Genomic DNA, 16,250 nt, shown 5'->3' with positions numbered 1-16,250 from the left:
CTCAAGGCAGCCAGGTTTTTGCGTTTGCCGATTACCCCCCGAGTCATTTAAGGCCGCTCGGAGGCAGGCCGCGGAGGCAGGCCTCTCCCGCAGCCACCTGCGGGCCCCTGGCTCCGCCGTGCGGCACCCCGCGCTCCGCCGGCCCCGCCACCGCGGGCGGCCCTCCCGCCCGGCGCCGGGGCGAGCGCTGCGAGGCCGCGCCGGGGCCACCGGGAGCCGCCCGCGACACAGCCGCCCCCGCCGGCCGAGGCGCCCACGCTCCCTCGGCCTCGCCTGACAGCGACGGCCCCGCCGCCGTCCGCTCGGGGCCGGGTTTCTCCCCCTCGGCGGCCGCCGCCCGCCCCCGCCGGTGGGAGGAGCGGGGAGCGGCCCCGACCCCGCGGCGGCCGAGCAGGCGGGGCCAGCGCGGCAGCGGGCAGCTGCGATATGTCGCACCCGTCCCCTCTCGCCCGGCCCAGCAAGGCCTGCAACCCCCGCGCCTTCTTCGATGTGGACATCGGGGGCGAGCGAGGTGGGGAGGGGAGGGGGCGGGACGGGGCCCTCGCGGCGGGGACCCGGCCGAGACCGCCGGGGCCGGGGCCGGGGTCGGGGCCGGGAGCGGGGGGGGCCGGACCGCCCCCTCTGCGCGGAACGCGGGGGGCCCGGGCCGGGCGGCGGGGAGCGGGCGGGCGCGGCGCGGCTCATACCGCGGCGGGGCGGAACGTTCCGGGCGGGGAGGGACCGTGGGGCTGCGGGGGCGCCGCGCCGGGCCGGGCGCTGTCCCCGCGGGCTGCGAGCGCACCCACCCGGCCCCGGGGAGGAGGAGAAGCACGGCCCCGCCGCCAACGGGCCCGCTGCGGGGCGGAGGGGCCACCCCGCCGGGCCCTGCCCGCTCCCTCCGAGGTTTCCGCGGCAGAACGGACAGGCCCGAGGAAGCGGAGAGGGGGGCAACATGGCTGCACAGGCGCCCCGTTCCCCGTGGCCTCCCCGCTGAGGGAAATACCCGCGGGTGTTGCAGGGGAGCGGGCACAGGCAGCGCCATCAGCGAGCGCTGCGACGCCTTCCAGTGCAGCCGTGCCCTCCCGAGCGCCGCAGTGCGCCGCGCCGTCGGGGGCCCGGCCTTCCTATGGCTGCCGCTGCGCCGAGCTCGGCCCCCACCGCCGGGAGCCGCCGGTCGGGCGGTGACCCCCGCCCTCAGGCCCGGCCCCCCGCCATGCCCTGGGGACGCGCCGCAGCCTGCCCGGGCTGCCGGCCTGTGGGGCTGCGGCGGCGAAAGCTGAGGCAAACCCCGCCGTCCCGGCCATTTTCTGGGCGCCGCCGGTGCTGCCAGAGGTCATTCAAGAATCTGGGCAAACGGGCAAAATGGAAATAAGAAAGCAGCAACGTGGAAGCTGGGGTAACATTCGAAAGCGTAGGTTTTCAAAATTTGCGTGGGTGAAGATAGGCGCTGCCCTTTTCTCGGGATATTGCCTCCGATTTATTCGTTCTGCTACTCCCAAAGAATGAAAGAAGAAAGCCTGTAAGATCGTTCGCCTTTTATTGACTTTCAGTTGTCTAATTTGTTTTCATTCCTGTATTAATTGGAATTAATATATTTACATTTAGCTTCCGGTAGAGCGTAGTTATGTTAACTAATTGACTGTGAGGCTGCTGAGAAAACAGCAGCATCAACTGATGGCAGCTGCTAGGAGTGAGAAATAGCTCGCTGACAAGCCAGTGCATGACAAGATGAGCATTTGACACAAAATCCATATATCGACTATTACAGGATCTGTTAGGTACTCAGGTTTCACTTCCTGTAGTTAAAACATGCACATTTTCGGTTTTAACGATTGCTTGTAGCGTGTGTAACTGTAAATAGCCATTATTCACATGCATGTTAAGTAACACTGTGTCTTAGTAAAATTGGGGTTTAAGAGAATGAGGAGTAAGGTTAGTGTGCATGTTTGGCATAAGCCTTTTGATCAAATAAAAGTCTCCACAAAACAGTCTTTTTTTTTATTGTATCTATTTTTGATTGAACAAGCTACATATGTATGTTAGAAGAGACATAAAATAAGTAATGCATGTTAAAATACATAATTTGGCTTCAATATATGTGTGTGTGATTTCCCATGGGCATTTTTTTTGGCAGAAAAGGTATTTGGCATTTTTGGTAGTTTTTGGCAGAATCTTATCTTTATTCCCCCTAAGTTATTCTTGATAGTGGAATTCATTGCTGGTAATAACCTTGCTAAAAACCTAATATAACTCTGCCAGCGATTGCCATGGAACAACCCCAAAATGTAAATTTAGTAGTAATCTAAATAGAAATAATCAAGTCTGAAACATTAATTTCCTTTGCTCTGTAATGCTCAACACATCACCATGCCAAGGACGGGACTTAAAAGTGTGTCTCATTCTCTCTTTGTCGTTTCAGTTGGACGCATTGTCTTTGAATTATTTGCTGACGTTGTACCGAAAACTGCTGAAAATTTCCGTGCGTTATGTACAGGAGAGAAAGGAATAGGGCCTACCACTGGAAAACCTCTCCATTATAAAGGATGTCCTTTCCACAGAAGTAAGTTCTATGAAATCCCCTGTTTCCCTGGTGGTAACAGAATTCCTCTATTATCGGTGTTTGAAATAATGTTAAATAATATTTTGGAGCACTTGTTTAAGAAATAACTTGACTGAAAGTAAGTTTTTGATCCTCCTGATGACCAGATGTTTTTACCATGCATTGACAATAGTAAATTATAAATTTACTACTAAGTTAGTAGTAGTAAAACTAGTTTACTATGAGTTGTGAATAGGTTGAAATGGGTTTCAGGTAAAGGGTTAAATATCGAGTGATGTCCACTTAACTGAAAAGGAGTACTTAGGGGAGACTTGATAAATAAAAGGTGGTTTTCGGTTTTATTTAGGTGCAGGTGCTGGTGACAGGGATTGCTCTTCACCTCTGAATTTTTTTTTTCATGCCTTTCCTGCCTTGCTGCTGTATTTTATAATTATTTTCTTTTACAGTTATTAAACAATTCATGGTCCAGGGTGGAGATTTCTCAAACCAAAATGGCACAGGTGGAGAAAGTATATATGGTGAAAAATTTGAAGATGAAAACTTTCATTATAAGGTACTCTTGAAAAATACTAATTGTATTCAGTTTTTGAACTTTCAGTGATTTTTATTTTTCTTCAAGTTCAGAATTAGCACTCTTTAGTCAAGATTAATGTATTTTTAAACAGTGTAAAGAATGCAGCAGAAAAGCCCCAAACTACTTTGTCCTTAAAGTCTTTGTTGAATACAGAGCAAATACATGTATGAATACATACAAAATGAGGTCAATCTCATTAAGACAAAGACAACCATCATTTAAACTTTCAATTCCACCATCAGAAATTAGTTTGAAACAATCTTTCAGTTCTCACTGAAGCAGGGGTATTATTTTAAAAGAGTAGCAAATTTTGTCACTCTGAAGCATATACAGTATGTTAGCATTAAATGGATTTTATGCTGCTTTTTCATATTCTAATAACATTCAGAATAAGATTAGATGTGAGAAACACCTTTCATATTTAAGAAGTGGGGAATCCATGGTAGATTGCAGAATTAATCCAAAGGAAAATTTGAAAGAAAGCATTTTCCCCACTACAGTTATTTTCAGTGATATGAGAAGTAAAAGGCTGTTTATGGATGGCTTTTTTTTCCCCCAAAATGTTGGAAAAATGTGCTGTGAACACAGCAAGTTTTTGAATATGGAAAGATCTCAATTGGAGGATGTCATTTTAAGAGATGCTGGCTTTGATGGCAGAAATTCCTACCCCTCCCATTACTTATTTCCACTCCTGTATCAGAGCTCACTATTTCATTACTAGCAACCATTAGTGCAGTCCCACAAGCAGTTTTGTCAGCTGTGGGAAGAGAGGAGGGAGCTGTGTTGTGAGAGTAGGAAATTATAAAACTGTCTTTGTCCTTGAAATCAACATCTAGTGACACCAGGAATACTGCAGATGCATGTGCTTTAAATACACAACTTGCCAAGTACATTTTTTGAACAACAGTTTTCTCAGGATGTGTCCTGTGTCTTTTGTTGTTTGTTTTGCAAAGGCACGACCTTCAAAATGTCCATTACCATTCTTTGGGCTTCTCTTTGTCATCAAAACCAGATGCAGTCGATGCCTCCAGGTTGTCTTTTGACATAAGATTGAATTCTTTTTTATGCTTTTGAAGAAGAAATGTTTGCCTTTTGTATTTTTAAATCTTTTTTTAAGCATTTTAGTTCTACCTTTCTTTAAAAATGGGTATTCCAGAAAGGGAAGAAGACTGCTTTTCACCATACTGTACAGCAGGTCTGTGTACCTTAAGCCTGCAATTTATACAGTATTTGAAGACGTCCAAATTTAAGTATTACCTGTATACTGTGACTTACATGTTTTGGCTAGCAGACTTAGCTATTCTGGAGAAAAGTGGCAACCATAGTAATTGTTCTGAGTGCTCATCTGTGTTCTCAGCTGTACATAAAGGGCTGTGTGGGTGGAAAAAATCCCCTGTGCTTGAACTGTTCATAATTGCATCTTGAACCTGGGTGGGAGTACTACCTGGAAACAACAAAAATAACATGTTCTGCAAGTACCCCTTACAACAGCCAGAACACCCGCTGTTGTAGGTGTAACAATTCTCAGCACTGGCAGTTACCATTTTCATATTGCGTTATTGTGATAGCATGTGAATGACTCCTCAACAACACGGACTAAAAAACTTACATATATTGTTGTCCTGTGGTTAAAACAAAGCCCTGACTGCAATTGTGCTTGCCTCGAAACAGTATTTTAGGAAAAGAAAATATGGCAATCCTCCACTCATCAGGCATCAAAGTCCATGGCCAAGTTTGGAGCAATAGCTGGAAATGTAGCTCCAGTATTCATCATAGAGTTAATTACAGTTGAGAGAATTGTTCTCTGAAGCCTGACACTTGCTATGGTGGTGCCCATAGCACTGCTGCTTTAAGTTACTCTTGTGCATGGTCCTTGTCACAGGATCTCTGGCTCCCTGAAGAAGGAGACTGTGTCATCGTTACTTTTTTGGTTGTACTGTCAAGTGAGATCTGGAGGTAATTATGAATGGAATGCAGATGATCCCCATTTCTGTACTTCTCTTGACTGCTGAGCTATAACAGAAGTTGTCAGTGTGCCAGGGATGAGTCGAAGAACTCACTTGGATCTTGTACAGAGTCTGGGAGCTCAATTCCAATCATCTGTTGGCCAAGTATGTTAGGATTTTAGTGGGAGTTAAAATGCCTCTGTTAGGTAGAAATTCACTGGATCTTGCACTTAATCTAGCAGTCCTGCAAAGTGTCCTCAAACCACTGTCTTGGACAACAATGAGTTGTTTTTGTTGACACTTGAGGACACTGGAGCTACCTGTTTGTTCTTGCGGTGTTTGTATGGTTTCCTGTAAATTGCAATAAACTGCAAGACTTTGTCAGTAGTCAGCTTACCATGTCACATCAATCCCACTGGGCTTTTTTTTGGTGTCCCTTCTCCAGCTAATTAATGGCTGTGCTGTTGTGAAACACTCAACTTACGCAGACCTCAAGCAGTGTTGTTACCATGGCATAGTTTTGCAAGCCTTGAATCTGTCAGAGAATCTGATTTTAACTGGACTTTTTTACTTGCTTTATAAGCTTTCAAAATGACCAGCAGAAACCATCACGGGAAAGACACTGTATTTGCAGTGTTTTTCAGAACACTCATGGCAAGAAAATGCATGAGTGACAACAGTTTTGTTTATAAATAGGGACTCTGATCATGAATGGGGACTCTCATCATGGGACTAATGTTGAGACTTGGTCCCAAACGAAATGGAGTTGCATGTAAGTGTGAAGATCAGAGCCACCAGACTACTGTCCGTAACTTTCCAACTTGTCTTCCAAATCTTTACAGACAAAAGGTAAACGTGCAGGTATATGGCAACAGCAGAGCTTATTGTTACTTGGCTCTTTATTTACAAACCCTTGCTGTCTAGCATTAGTTGTAACTGAAAAAAAAAAAAAAAATTACAGGTCTTATTCTGCCTCTTGGGCAGTGAATCAGAGACCAGCTTCAAATGGTATTTGTAAAAATCTCCTATGGGGGAACCCTTCTGATTAACTTGTTTGCCAGGAACTATGGTGCAAAATGTCACGTTTGTTTTGGAGGCTGCATTCCTGCAGGCTTGCTAGCAGATGCCTTCTCTTGCTGTGGAACACAGGGTTCCTCTGTGTCATTTGTCATCTCCGATTCCCAGGATGAGTTTCAAGATTAGAAGAGACGAAGTCAAGATTATTCCAGTAGCTTTCTGTTGGCTAGGTGCAGTTCTAGCTCTCGGCTGTACAACCTTTGCCCAGAGTTCCTGAGCCAAATCCTGGTTGAAAGATTCAGTCTCATTGCACCGTATGACTGGATGAACACCTCAGGCAAGGAGTTCTCCCTGCCACCATGGAAATCCAAACACTGTGTGGGGAAAACACTTTTCAAAACAACAGGTTCTTCGAAGTGGTAGAGACTATAGGGACAAACGAGATGCTTAAATAACAGCTGTCTCAGATTGTTGTCTCAAACTGATGAACCTCCCGTCGAGCTCTGAGTTCTACTTCACAGCAGTCTTCTCTGTGCTGTCATACTTTTTTATTTTTGCCCTCCCCTCCTCCCCACAGTATCAGGTTTCTTAGGAATACCACAGTTTGCATGCCTCAGTCATGTACCAGTGCCTTGGTGTAACATACTGACTTATGTTAAACAGAGTTCCTTGCACTTAATAACCAGATCAGCTGGGGGAGAATAATATCTTAAAGGCTGAGTCATGTCAGTGTAACAAAAGAGATTCACAACACATATGAAAAGTACATTTTTGCAGTACAAGTGGAAATGAAATAATCTGTGTGATGGAGCAAGATGGTTCTTATTTCAAAGAAGGAAAAAGTACTTACGGAAAACAAGATAAACAGCATCTTCTCATGTTGGGCTGTTTAATAAATTTTTGTTAGTTTGTGGCCTGGTAGCATAAGCCAAAATAATTGGATGGTTAAAAATCCCAAAAGAATAAAACCATCTTTCTAGGAAAGTGAAGGAGTTAAAAAAACCCCACCAACCTTTAAATTAAAGACCACAGTCCTTTAAAACCCACAGTTCCACAACACGCTTTGTGTGAGTAGGCCTTACAAAATTAACAATACATACCCGTCTTGACAGTGTAATATTAAAGTTGGTTTAAGCGGTGTTTTGCTTTGTTTCTTGGGGCCAGTGGTCTTATATAATCCAGTGAGGCACTTCTCTCAGGTGATCTGTCTAAACTCAGCAGCTGTGCAGGGGATTGAGTGTACAAGAAGCAGACAGGTGTTACAGCATCAAGTCACACATGTGGCTCCGCTTGCTAGACTGCTAGGTGGCAAGTAAAGATGCAGAGCTGGGCAATTTGCCCTCTGCAGTCATGGTAGATAGAATTAGTTGCCAACTGTATGTAACTGGTTTACAAAGTTGTCATTATGGCTGTCCTTGCTATATATATTAATAGCCTTACAGAATCTTAGGTATGGTTTTATAACCGATCTCTCATATGTTGATTGTGATTTTTTTCCCCCAATGCAGCATGATAAACCTGGGCTGCTGAGCATGGCAAATGCAGGACCTGGTACTAATGGCTCTCAGTTCTTTATTACAACGGTGCCTACTTCTCACCTGGATGGGAAACATGTGGTGTTTGGCCAAGTGATCAAAGGAATGGGTGTAGTTAAAATATTAGAAAACGTTGAAGTCAAAGGAGAAAATCCTGCTAAGGTAAGCAAAATCCAAAGCACTTAGGGATGATGTTTATTCTTCCATTATATGATGTGTATTGATTTCTTCTAAATGCTTGGTGTAATGCTTAGAAGTATTGAATGTTAACCAGTCATTGTTACTGACACTGTTAATTTCCATTTTACTGTCCTTGTTAAGAAGCTCTTGTTCTTTTGCTGTAAATTTTCCCTGCACAAACAATTTATTGTTCAACACAGCTGTGACGGTAGAAGCCTTTATCAGGGTGAAGGTGGAAAGGCACAGCTACAAGTGTAGGATGGGTGATGAAATTAAAAGGTGGAATTCACAACCGTACCTAAGTGATAGGTAATTCTTGTGAATTTTATGTCAGAAGTCATTGTATTTCTGGAAAAGCAACTGGTGTGTAGGTCATGTCAGTTTGTGGTTGTTTGAAAAATGAATACCTCTGTAACTTTAAAAGACTTGGCAGTTTGAGAAAGAAGCATCTTCTCTAATGTAGTAGAACTTCCATATCTTGCGTTTTGCTGGAGCTCAGCTTGCTGGCAGTTCCTCTTCCAGCCTCTCTGTGGAGCATGGGTATGGTGTTCTTGGAATGCTGCTCCTCTGAAGGCAACACTTTCTGTGATAAAAGCCTTTTGATGAGGATAGGCTAATGATGTGATGAGTTTCTGAAATCAATGCACCCCAACAACAGATGAAAAAGCATTTTTACTGTATTTCAGAGAGCACTCAGAAGTTGTGGCTTTTTTGGGGGAAATTGCCTTAATAAGCAATACCGCTATTTACTCTGTTTTTTCAGTTGTGCGTCATTGCAGAATGTGGAGAGCTAAAGGAGGGAGATGATTGGGGAATTGTCCCTCAGGATGGATCCGGAGATGCTCATCCAGATTTTCCTGAAGATTCAGATATAGACTTGAAAGATGTAAGTATTTTTCTTTTAAGGTATTTTACAGAATGCAAGACGTAGGTAATCTGAGTTACATGGTGTCTGTGATGATGTTCACTAAGCCTTTTTTCTTAAGAATTGAGCAAGGTCCTGATTAAATGGTGACATACAATTTTAGGAAAGAGAATGCTGTGGGAGGGGATTGCTATTTCTTTTTTTCAGTGCTAATTGCAGCTGATTTTTCCCCAGTAGCTAAAACCACAATTACTTACAATTATTGCACTTAATTTTTTTCTGTTCTTTCTTTTTACTTTTGTTTGTGCGGTAGTGACAAATTGCTATTACTAGAACTCCATCCTGCAGATGACTAACTTAATGTTGTACCTACACACCTTTTCTGTGCAACTTTTTAAATATCCACCCTTAAAAAGATTTTGTGTCACTTACTAGAAATAATAGAAGATCAACCTTTTTAAGAGACTTTTACTACGTCAGAGCTAGTCATTCTCAATTCCCAGCAGTTGTTTGCTTTTCAAGTTGTTCAAACTGAAGGAAGACCTGTTGTTGAGAGGGGAAGAAAAGAGGGCTGCACATGTACATTCCATATACAGAATTAGAATAGTAAAAATACATTACAGCTAGAAACCAGAAACGCCTTGTATCTGGCTATTGAGAAGCACTTCAGCTTGTGAAAATGTTTTTGGATAGCATTTGCTGTGGTTCAGAACTGAAGTTGGCAGGTGCCTGCCTCCTTTAACTTTAAATTTGTCCACATAAACTTAACTACAGAAACCATGGTGACACTGGTCTCATGCTGTGATCAGTTTTTTTCAAGGTCATTAATTCTAGTAGGGTACAAGTGTAAACTGATAGTATTACAAATGGCAATGTATACATTTGACAGAGCTGAAGATAAACTGTGGTATAGACAGCAGTAATTGTAAACTGTTTATCGCCACTGGAAAAGTAACACCACTTGAAACGTATGCCATTCTGGAAATAGAAATGATAGATTTGATAAAGACAGGTGGTTGTTCTTCTTCTTCCACAGATGTTTTAAGTGTTTTGAGAGAAGGAGAATTGTGTTGATACGACTTTTAGTTTGAGAGCATGCAGAGTTCAGGTGACTAATACCATTTTGAGAAGTAGAAGACAAAATTTTCTCAGGAATAAAGCAGTCTTGGTTGAATACTTTGATTGTTAACATGTCTTCTTTTCTATGAATAATGGTCAACACCTTTATATATAGCTCGGTGTGGGTAGCAGCATTTAAGGAGTTGAACTGCTATGTTGTCTCTGGTATGATTCTATTTCCTCACCCTTTATACTGTAGAAAACCCATTAGGAATTTCATCTTTCAGACTATTGTGTTACATGAAGTAGGGAATATTATAGGAGTGGTTTGAAGCTAGTATTTGTCTAAGATTGGAATATTTTTATTCTGAGATTTTTATAATAATCTTTGAAAGAGGATGGACATGGGGTCCTACTGTTAAACATTAAGTAATTCAAGACTTCTTTCATACGTACATTCATACTTTATATTTTCCATCTGTTTTATTAGGTTGACAAGATTGTGGCCATAGCAGAAGACATAAAGAATATAGGAAATACTTTCTTCAAATCGCAAAATTGGGCAGTGGCAGCTAAAAAGTATAGTAAAAGTTTACGGTAAGGCTATCATCATTCAATCAGGTAGTTCCTGTAACCCAGATTAATCCTGCCAACAAGCAATGACGTGCATTTTAAAAGTGCCATTGCTGTGCTCTTTTTCTTTTTTTTTTTTTAAAAAGAGCTTTCTGAATCTGGAAAACATCTGGTTGATTTTTAGGTCCTTATTCAAGTAGGTCTTCTACTCGTTGCTAGGTAAGAGCTGCAGGCAGGAAGTATTGTCTGGAACGTACTAAACGCTCCTTTTTTAATACTCTTGCTGTGCTGGTGTGTAACAGGGAAGAAAAGCACAATAGTATACATAGGGTAGTTAACGGACAGGAAAGGAGGGAGATACTTTTTCTCTGATTTCTAAAAAAGAGTACATTTAGGAAATGGGTAAGTTCAAGAGAGAGTACCCCCAAATGTGACCATTATTAATTCATTATTATTTTTTCTGAGGCTCCATGCCATCATCCTGACTCCATGTATAATTCAGACTTGCCTTCAAAATCATGGTCTTTCTGCTTTTGTTTCCATACTGCTCCTTTCTCCTTTTCTTGCTTTTTGCTTTACATATATGAGCTTCTCCTAAAAACTTTTTTAAGTTGTACTGACCTTCATCCCTACCTTCTTAATGATCACTGTTTAACTAGCAGTAACAATAATGAAAGAAAAAGAATTCAGGCATATTTAATGCTTCAGCTGAGGTTTTTAACTGACTGGGTTTCAAACAAATGATGTCTTTCTGAAGCATAAAAATGAATCCTTTAATTACAGATATTAACCCAAGATGCAACGTCTCCCGCTGCCCTCAAAAAGCCCATCATAGACCAACAGAAACCCCAAAGTAAATAGGATTTCCATGTAAACCTTTTAGAAATCATACAGAAAAAAGGCTGGAATGGATCTTTAAGGAACTTTGTGTTGTATCTGTCCATTTCCTCCCCCCATTACTAGGTAAATAGCAGGTATAATGATGCCATCCCTTACAATTAGTTGTCTTGCTCACTCTTAAGCACACCCAATGAAGGCTCTTCCAGTTTGAGGCGAGCGCTTCTATTTGGTGCTTATTTGTCCTTGTGGATGGAAAGGATAGTAACTTTTCTAGACTAAACAAATCTGATCATTCCAGCTCTTCTTTATATGTCATACTTTTGTAGACATGCCCTGTTGTTGTATCTTAAAATCTAATACTTTATATAGGACAGTGTGCTTTAGCTGGCACTTTGCCAGAACTGATAGGCTCTTATCCTCTTCCATGTCTTATGTACAACTCACCTAGGAAACCATCTGGCAATGTTGTGCGGGTTTTTTGGTTTTGTTTGGGGTTTTTTTTTTTTTTTTTTACTGACAGTAACCATTACAACCTTCTGTTCTTTTTCTTGTCTTATTGCTGCTTAACCATTCTTTTAAAATTTATTTTATATGTAAGAATTGACACTTTTTTGTCAAAAAAAATTATTACTTCCTGTTGTCTGCCTTGGTATTCATCCTACTGATTTCTTTGACTTGGAAGCTCTGATTTTGCTTCCCAGACGGTTGCGGTCTTTCATGTTTTGGTGTGATTTATAAATATTTTAAGTGTATTCTGTTTCCTTTGAACATAACACAGTTTTGTGTTCTAACTCCTTAACTTTGTACCTTTTTCTGTCTCTCTGGTTCTCATCTCTTGCATGATGCCCGGCAAGTGGAAGGCGCACTGGGACTATGTCTAATGTACTTTTTCAGTATTGCTTATTTTGGTTGTCCTAAGTTGTATACAAACCATGCAACACTCAAACGATAGGGCATACAAAATTGAACTTACATAGGCACTGATCTGCAAAGACTGCATTAATCGTGGCATGCTTAAAATGTGAATGTATGCAAACACACAATTTTTCCTTTTTAAATAAAAGAAGTTCTATCAAGCAGGCAAGTAGAAGAGTTAGGACTTTGATATCCACAATGGACCTTTTCCACTCGAAATAGAAAAATGACAGCATTAGCACATTGAAAATTAAGAAGAATGAGATACAGTTTGCCTATCAGTTTGTCTGTGAAATAGAGATGCAGTAAATGATATGGCTTAGTCCTGAACCAGTGTCAGTTTTGAAGTTCAGGAAAAAAGTCATGAAGGAAGACAGTGGAAGGAAGGTGGAGTTACGAATACTCAAAAAACACTCTCCTTTACAAAGTAAAGCTAGCTTCAGCTTTTAACCATAAATGCCTAAATTAATTAAAATATTACTGAGGGAACTGAAGAAGAGATAAAGGTTCCCATGAATGTGGAAGGTGCAGTGGTGGTGTTGACTTTTTGGCACTGATGAGCAGTATCTTTTTTGAGAATAAATGGTCATTGAGATAAATCCTAATGGTTTCATGCCATCTAGAATAGTCTAAGAAAAAGAACGTTGTTAGTACAGTGGAGAGATAGGAGTTACAATAAAACATTTGCCAGCGAGTTCCTCTTTTTTTGTCAGGGTAGGTCTTATATATTTAGTTTAATAAATATTTGTAAGAGTGGAATTGAAGCTGCTTTAAAAATACCAATTTGGAGAGGCCAGTTCACACATATCTCTGGAAAGATAGCTAGGGGCAGAACAAAATGGAAGTTGCAACACTAATACATGTTCTTTGCAAATCTGTTTTTCTGCAGGTATGTAGAAGCTTCTGAAGCAGTGGCAGAGGAAGCAGACAAACCAAAGTTAAAGACTGGTGCTTTGACCTGTGTTTTAAACATTGGTGCTTGTAAACTGAAACTGTCGGATTGGCAGGGAGCCATTGAAAGTTGTTCAGAGGTAAATTTAATGTTCAGTACTTTAACAGTTGGCCTACATAGAAAATGGAGACTGAAACTACAAAGCTTTAAGAGTCTTCTGACAAGCTTATGATTTGAAAGTAAACAAAGTAGAAGGCTGATTGTGAAGTTAGTAATAACTTTCAGTATGTGGCTTTTTTAAAAATTTTTGAAATTGAGATGACTCATTAGAAACAAAAGAGGGCTGTTGCTTACTGCCAGGAAAAATGCACACTGTCACTGTCAGCTTTGTTTCCTAAGAGCAGAGCTAATTTTTATATTACAAAGAGTTAAACTGTCTTCAGTGAAGGAGGAATACTTCTCCCTGGAAGACTAGTATGAGTAAAACATTGTACTTGCTTTTAGATTTGATGGTCTTGTATTTTATTCATTGAAGTGACTTTTCTAACTAAAGCCCTTTCAGGTAGGCTTAGTGGTGAAATGAAACCAGTGAATAGGAAGGAAAGAATAAATCTGGAAATACTGAAAAACAATAGAATTAAAGAAGAAAAAAAAAAACAGTGACATAGACACACAGAATTTAGTACATTTGAGGAAACTTTAAATGATTCAGTAAAACTCTGAAATTTTGAAGGAAGCAGAGTAAAGAATGCTCTTATCTGTTAGCAGAGGATCCTGGGTGGCATCTCCTAGGGCTTCATGCTGAAAGCAGGAGGCTCAGCTAATCTGTGTGTGGACGGTCTTTAGAGAGCTGGCTTGCTTTCTAGCCTGATGGCATTACCACATGGAAAATTCATAAACCTATCTTCAGAGTGGACAAATGGGAGATGGGGAAAGAAGAAAACTGTGTAATGTGATATCTGTCATCTAGAAAATGGTAAAAATTCAAACAGCATTTAAGTGTTACAGATAGAAATTATCAGTCATAATACTTGCTATTGAGGGGGAAAAAAAACCTTCTTTTTTTTAAGATTACAGAATTGTTAGATAAAGGCAACTCCATAGCTGTAATAGACTTCTGTAATGTATTTAGCTTACGCCTCATCACAGGTGTTAAACAGTGTATGAGTGTTTTGATCAGAACACCAGTTTCCTAAGATTAATGATTAATTAATGAAGTAGAGTTTAAGGTAATTGTTAATGAGAAACTATACACTTTCACTTTTATGATTTCCTAAGGCCAAGAGCATTTTAAATTAACAGTCTGTAACACATGCGTTATTTGGTGTAAATAAGGAATTATGAACAGCTGAGCCTGTTCAAACAAACCTTGCTTGAAAATAGCTGTAAGCACAATGGTCAAGCTAAAACCAAGGAATGCTACCTATGCGTACACAGCACAGACACCTAATTTTCTAAATCTTGACACGGAAGAGGCTCTAGGCTTCATAGCAGACAGATCAGGAAGAGCACCCAGAGTAATACTTCCATTACATGAACAGCTAATACTGAAGTGATTTAAAAAAAAAAAAATCTGGATGCATCTTCTAATGTCTGTAATTCTTAATTAATGAATTAAAGTTAATAAAATGAAATTAATAAAGCCACACATTCATGCAAAATAGTTCCTCTAATCACTAAGAAACTATTCTTTAAAGTAATAATAAAAAAAAGACTCTAGAACTATCTGCAGTAAGAAAAAAGAACGCGATCTTCACAGGCAAGAAAACAAAACACCTGGCTAGCCAAATTAACTTGAGAGGAAAAAAAAAAAAAATTAAGTAATCAAATAGTGGAACAACCTCTGCCCAGCCACTGTATTTCCTATTTTGATAGCATCATATTAGAGCTGGCATATACACATTAGTGAAACCATTCAGCTCAAAAAAAGGCATAATGACTGGAGCTTGGCAAGGTTCCTGAAGCATGAGATGGATTGCTTGTACGTATCTTTGTAGCCTGCATGGAAAAAGCTCTACAGGAAATCTGCATGTATTCTTTATGATGCCATTTGATGTAATTTTGGTGTGAAGGAAGGAGCTGCAATATAGAGTTGTACTGTGAGACTCAAAGTTAGGGTAACTTGAATGGCAGCAACGCCTTTGCCTTGACAGAGATAGCTATAGAGATACATATACAGGCTCCATTTTATCCTCGCGTATGCTCGTCCTTCCCAAAAGACCACTTCTGGTGCAGTGGTATTAAAACTGATTAGCTAGCTATTCAGTGTGCTACAACATACCGTTCCTTTTTACACAGTTAATGTTTTGACAGCTTACCCTCAAACCAACTACGGAGATTGTCTGCTGGTGTGAACTGTGCCATTTGTGGAGATGGGAGGCTGTGAAGTGTATGAAATGTTAATGTGACAATTTCATTAAATTTACAGGCTCTCAAAATAGATCCAGCAAATACTAAAGCTCTCTACAGACGGGCTCAAGGATGGCAGGGAATAAAAGATCTTGATCAAGCATTGGTAATGATCACAATATTTAATTTTTTTTTAAACCTGAACATTTCATCAGAACATTAATTTGTATTTCTCTTTTATTTAAGGCTGATCTTAAAAAGGCTCATGAAATAGCCCCTGAAGACAAAGGTAAAATAAACCTGTTACTTTATAGATTCTTTGAATGTAACAAAGTAACCAGGGTAGTATTTAGTAGGAAATCATACCAATGTGATGCCCAAAATGCTGGCTTCTACCAGCTGAAGTGTTGATTTACTGAGCAGAGAGCCCACTGAGATAGAAAACCTGTTCTTATACAGCAGTGATGTTTCTGGTGTGCTGGGTAATCTGCTTATGCAGGTCAACAGCATGCCTCTTGAACCACCTCCCTCTGGCAGGGGCCTTATTAACTTTTGTAGTTTCCTGGTCTTAATTGGATAAGATTTTTAGCTCATAAATTCTCTGTTGGCACCAATACTATGCTTTCTACACCCTCCTCTACCTGGTTACCTTACCAGGTGAAACAAAGTAAGGGACAAGATTTTTTGCTGTCAGTATCTGACCTAATAGAAAAGTAAATGCAGTAGTATTATACAAAATAATATGGGTAATCTGCAGCAGTGTGACATGGTTTGACATATGAGACGTAATGTAAAGAAATTTCTGTAACTGTATCATGGATTTTCTTTTTCTGCAGCTATCCAGACAGAAACACTCAGAATCAAACAGAAGATAAAAGCCCAAAAGGAGAAGGAAAAGGCAGCTTATGCTAAAATGTTTGCTTGATTTTTTTTCTAAACTTCTAGATCTATGCACTAACACATGCA

At 40.9% G+C, this 16,250-nt stretch overlaps 1 protein-coding gene across 1 annotated transcript; it reads left to right on the top strand.

Moving 5' to 3' along the window:
* Window positions 1-426: 426 nt before the first annotated feature.
* Window positions 427-16,248, top strand: PPID (peptidylprolyl isomerase D). Its single transcript, XM_075710005.1, has 10 exons — window positions 427-511; window positions 2,399-2,539; window positions 2,986-3,092; window positions 7,585-7,773; window positions 8,555-8,677; window positions 10,206-10,312; window positions 12,933-13,074; window positions 15,364-15,450; window positions 15,531-15,573; window positions 16,121-16,248. The coding sequence occupies exons 1-10, from the start codon at window positions 427-429 to the stop codon at window positions 16,207-16,209; spliced, it is 1,113 nt and encodes a 370-aa protein (XP_075566120.1). The 3' UTR covers window positions 16,210-16,248.
* The last annotated feature ends 2 nt before the right edge of the window (window positions 16,249-16,250 follow it).

The sequence above is a fragment of the Pelecanus crispus genome, chromosome 4 (assembly GCF_030463565.1).
Source record: "Pelecanus crispus isolate bPelCri1 chromosome 4, bPelCri1.pri, whole genome shotgun sequence".
In the NCBI taxonomy this organism is placed as follows: domain Eukaryota; kingdom Metazoa; phylum Chordata; class Aves; order Pelecaniformes; family Pelecanidae; genus Pelecanus; species Pelecanus crispus.
This window is presented reverse-complemented; position numbering and strand designations above follow the sequence as displayed.